The sequence below is a fragment of the Branchiostoma lanceolatum genome, chromosome 12, assembly GCF_035083965.1.
Source record: "Branchiostoma lanceolatum isolate klBraLanc5 chromosome 12, klBraLanc5.hap2, whole genome shotgun sequence".
Lineage (NCBI taxonomy): Eukaryota > Metazoa > Chordata > Leptocardii > Amphioxiformes > Branchiostomatidae > Branchiostoma > Branchiostoma lanceolatum.
The window spans coordinates 3746160-3749133 of NC_089733.1; the positions used below are offsets into that span (position 1 = coordinate 3746160).

The following is a 2974-nucleotide window of genomic DNA, read 5'->3' on the forward strand; positions in this document are numbered from 1 at the left end:
TAATAGTAAATACTAATGGAAGTGTGATTTATTTGCGGTGCAATCGTCGATATCATGCAAGATGGGCGCAGCATCGCCATCGGTAGAGTCGCCTACTTATTTGCAGGTACGTGAAGCATGGCGTTTTGGCCGACGTTGAAAGTTCAGTTTTCATAATGAATGGTGCAAAATTCTATTTCAAAATTCCTTAAAGGAAGAGAAATACTAGTACTAAAAACATCGTTATCATCAACTTATCGACTATTTGTGTCAAATGAAACTATAAGTCTTTTAGTAATAAACACAGCATAAGAAAATTGTTAGCTTATATAACCTTGTGTTCATACAGTTGATGTTGAAAAGCAGTGTCATTTCGACATGGCGACGGCAGTCCTGCAGGAGAAGAAGGAGCAGGACGTTCCTTTGCCATTCAAGATCCATGGTGGCAAGGCCAACTGGCGAAGTATGAAGGTCTGTTTGTCTGTCTGTTTGTTTGTTCGATTGAACCTTTGTTGAGTAATTTGTACAGCAGCCATTCACGCCAGACACAATCAAAATGTTCGTAAAGTCTACAAAGCATGAATAAATACGTAGTTATGCCCCTCTAAATACGATGTATATACACTGCAGTCATGGGTACTCGTACATGTTCTTATGTAATATTTGTGCCCAGATAGATCCTCACAGCTTCATAAACATTGGCTCACATATTAACATGTTAAAGGTATTAAAAGTATTTAAGTCATCCAGTCTACCTAATCTCACAAACGCCACAAATATGATTCTAATTGGTAATTCTGAATTTACAGTCTGGTGATATCCTGGCGTGGCCAATCAGGGCATTGAAGCCATTGGCACAAGCAGAAGGCGACAACGGTGCTGGATGCGTGTTTATGACGAGAGAGGCGTGGAGAAACGTCCAGCCGTTGACAATTCAGAACTGCTTTAGGAAGGCCGGACTCACCACTGTCGTCCAACCCGAGGACAGCGCCACTCCTCAGCCCGCCGACATCGCCGTCCTTATACCAGAGGGGATGACAGAGGAAGAGTTCAACGAGTTTGTTGACCTTGACGCCGACGTGGAGTGCACCGAGGACCCCGGTGAGGAAGAAATCTGCCAAGAGGTGAGGGAGTCCCGGGGCACCACTTTCACCACCACGGAGGCAGATGACGACGTCGACTTCGAGTCCTCTCCTCCACCCGTCCCATCCTCGGCAGAGGTGAGCACAGCTCTGGATGTGCTCCTTCGATGGATGCAGTGCCACGATGACTCAGAGTACAGTCACTTCGCACGGATCGAGGGGATAGTCCAAGAGATTAACCAACAGAGACACGGAGTGGAAAAAGCATGACTTGAGGGTTACACGTATGCAGAAGAAATTTGATCGTGAAATGATTGGCAATATGATGGGGTAATACATGGGCATGATGGGCCAAATGATGGCCATGTACGGCCAGCAGCGACCACAACCCCTACATTCCAACCACCTCCAGGAGCCATGTTCCCTCAGGCAGCAACGACCAGCATCATCCTTACCGAAGGTGCAAGGAAGACAATCCTACAGAATATAAATAAGGGCTGCCGTGACACGCTGGAAAGGCAGCAAAGAAAGAGTCATGTGGCTTGTGATGGGTCTGCGAGAAGGGCAACAGAAAGGGGAAAGGACGTCTATGTAATAGTCAAGGGGCAGCCTATCACAATCTGCCACAATGTAAAAAGATGGGCAGCTTGCCATGGCTGGGGCACTATATGCTTTCCAGCTGCCCCATCAGAAGTGTATTGCCATGGCCATGGTGTTTATCGAACACCATCTTATTAAAGACGTGAATTTTAATCAGGGAGACCTTAGTTCCTCCTCCAACAGAGTGGATACAAGGTTCATTGAGAGTACGAGTAAGCACCGGATACCGAGGAGTCTGATTAGCTTTACGCGGAACTTTTTTAATAACTGATTCAACCTTTTTTTCTATAAAATATGAGTTGCTTTTTTATAGCTGTTTAAACTTTTTTTTCATGAAGTCTGAGTTCCTTTTTCTATACCTGATCCAACTTTTTTTTAATAAAGGATGAGTTGCTATTTGATTGATTGTACCCTTACAGAACCAAGACAGACTATCATACCTTTAATCTGCTATCAAACAGAAATGATGGACGAATTCCCACGAAAGTACATCAAATGATTCTGAACGCATAGAAAAGTTCAAAGTTAAATACAATGAAAAGAGGCAGGCCTTTCCCAGGGGGTATAGGACAGGTTTTGTCAGGAAACGTCTCCATTGGACAGTGGCCAACATCATCTACATCTATCAACTTGCTGTGCCAAGTCCAGAGATGCTATCAAAGTTTCGACCGTATGGAGACCTCCCCAGCCCTATTGACTTCGGCTTCTTTGAATATAGCTCTAGCAAGTAAAGCACTTTGCAGGGATATCATATTACTTATACTTTGATGGTATAAAAGCAATCCCCAGGATTCACCAAGACCAGTGGAGATGTCAAGCCTGCTAGGTCATGAACCAGAGAGTTTACCTGAACAGATGTGATGTGGAGCCACACTAATGAGAACAGTAGCTGGCAAGAAAAAACATTTCTATATCCCAAAAGGACATTTTGCTACCGTAGTATAACATTATCTTTAGGGGATATGCTGCAGATGCCGTGTTTTCTGGAGTCATGTGAGGAGTTGAGGCAAAGGGACACTCCATTTGGCATGTAGGCGGATGTGTATGATGGCAAGGTCTGGTATGGTAAGGAATTTTTTTTTATAAGTTGTGTGTGTTTTGTTGCCTTTTATATCATAGTTTTTGTTCCCTGTCCGACCGGGACCCGGGTTGGAAATCAGACCGTAGCATTATGCAGGTATTGAGAGATTCCGGAGTGCTGTCAAATGGGCACTTTCGCACATTCCAGTCCCGTATAAAAGTAATCACATTACTCAGTAACATTGACTCCAGCATACCTATTACCCACATTACACCAGTGGTATCATGAATGT

At 44.1% G+C, this 2974-nt stretch overlaps 1 protein-coding gene across 1 annotated transcript; it reads left to right on the forward strand.

Moving 5' to 3' along the window:
• On the forward strand, nt 1–1379 carry LOC136446571 (tigger transposable element-derived protein 4-like). The gene is made up of 3 exons (XM_066445014.1): nt 1–106; nt 329–450; nt 789–1379. The coding sequence occupies exons 1-3, from the start codon at nt 55–57 to the stop codon at nt 1329–1331; spliced, it is 717 nt and encodes a 238-aa protein (XP_066301111.1). The 5' UTR covers nt 1–54; the 3' UTR covers nt 1332–1379.
• The last annotated feature ends 1595 nt before the right edge of the window (nt 1380–2974 follow it).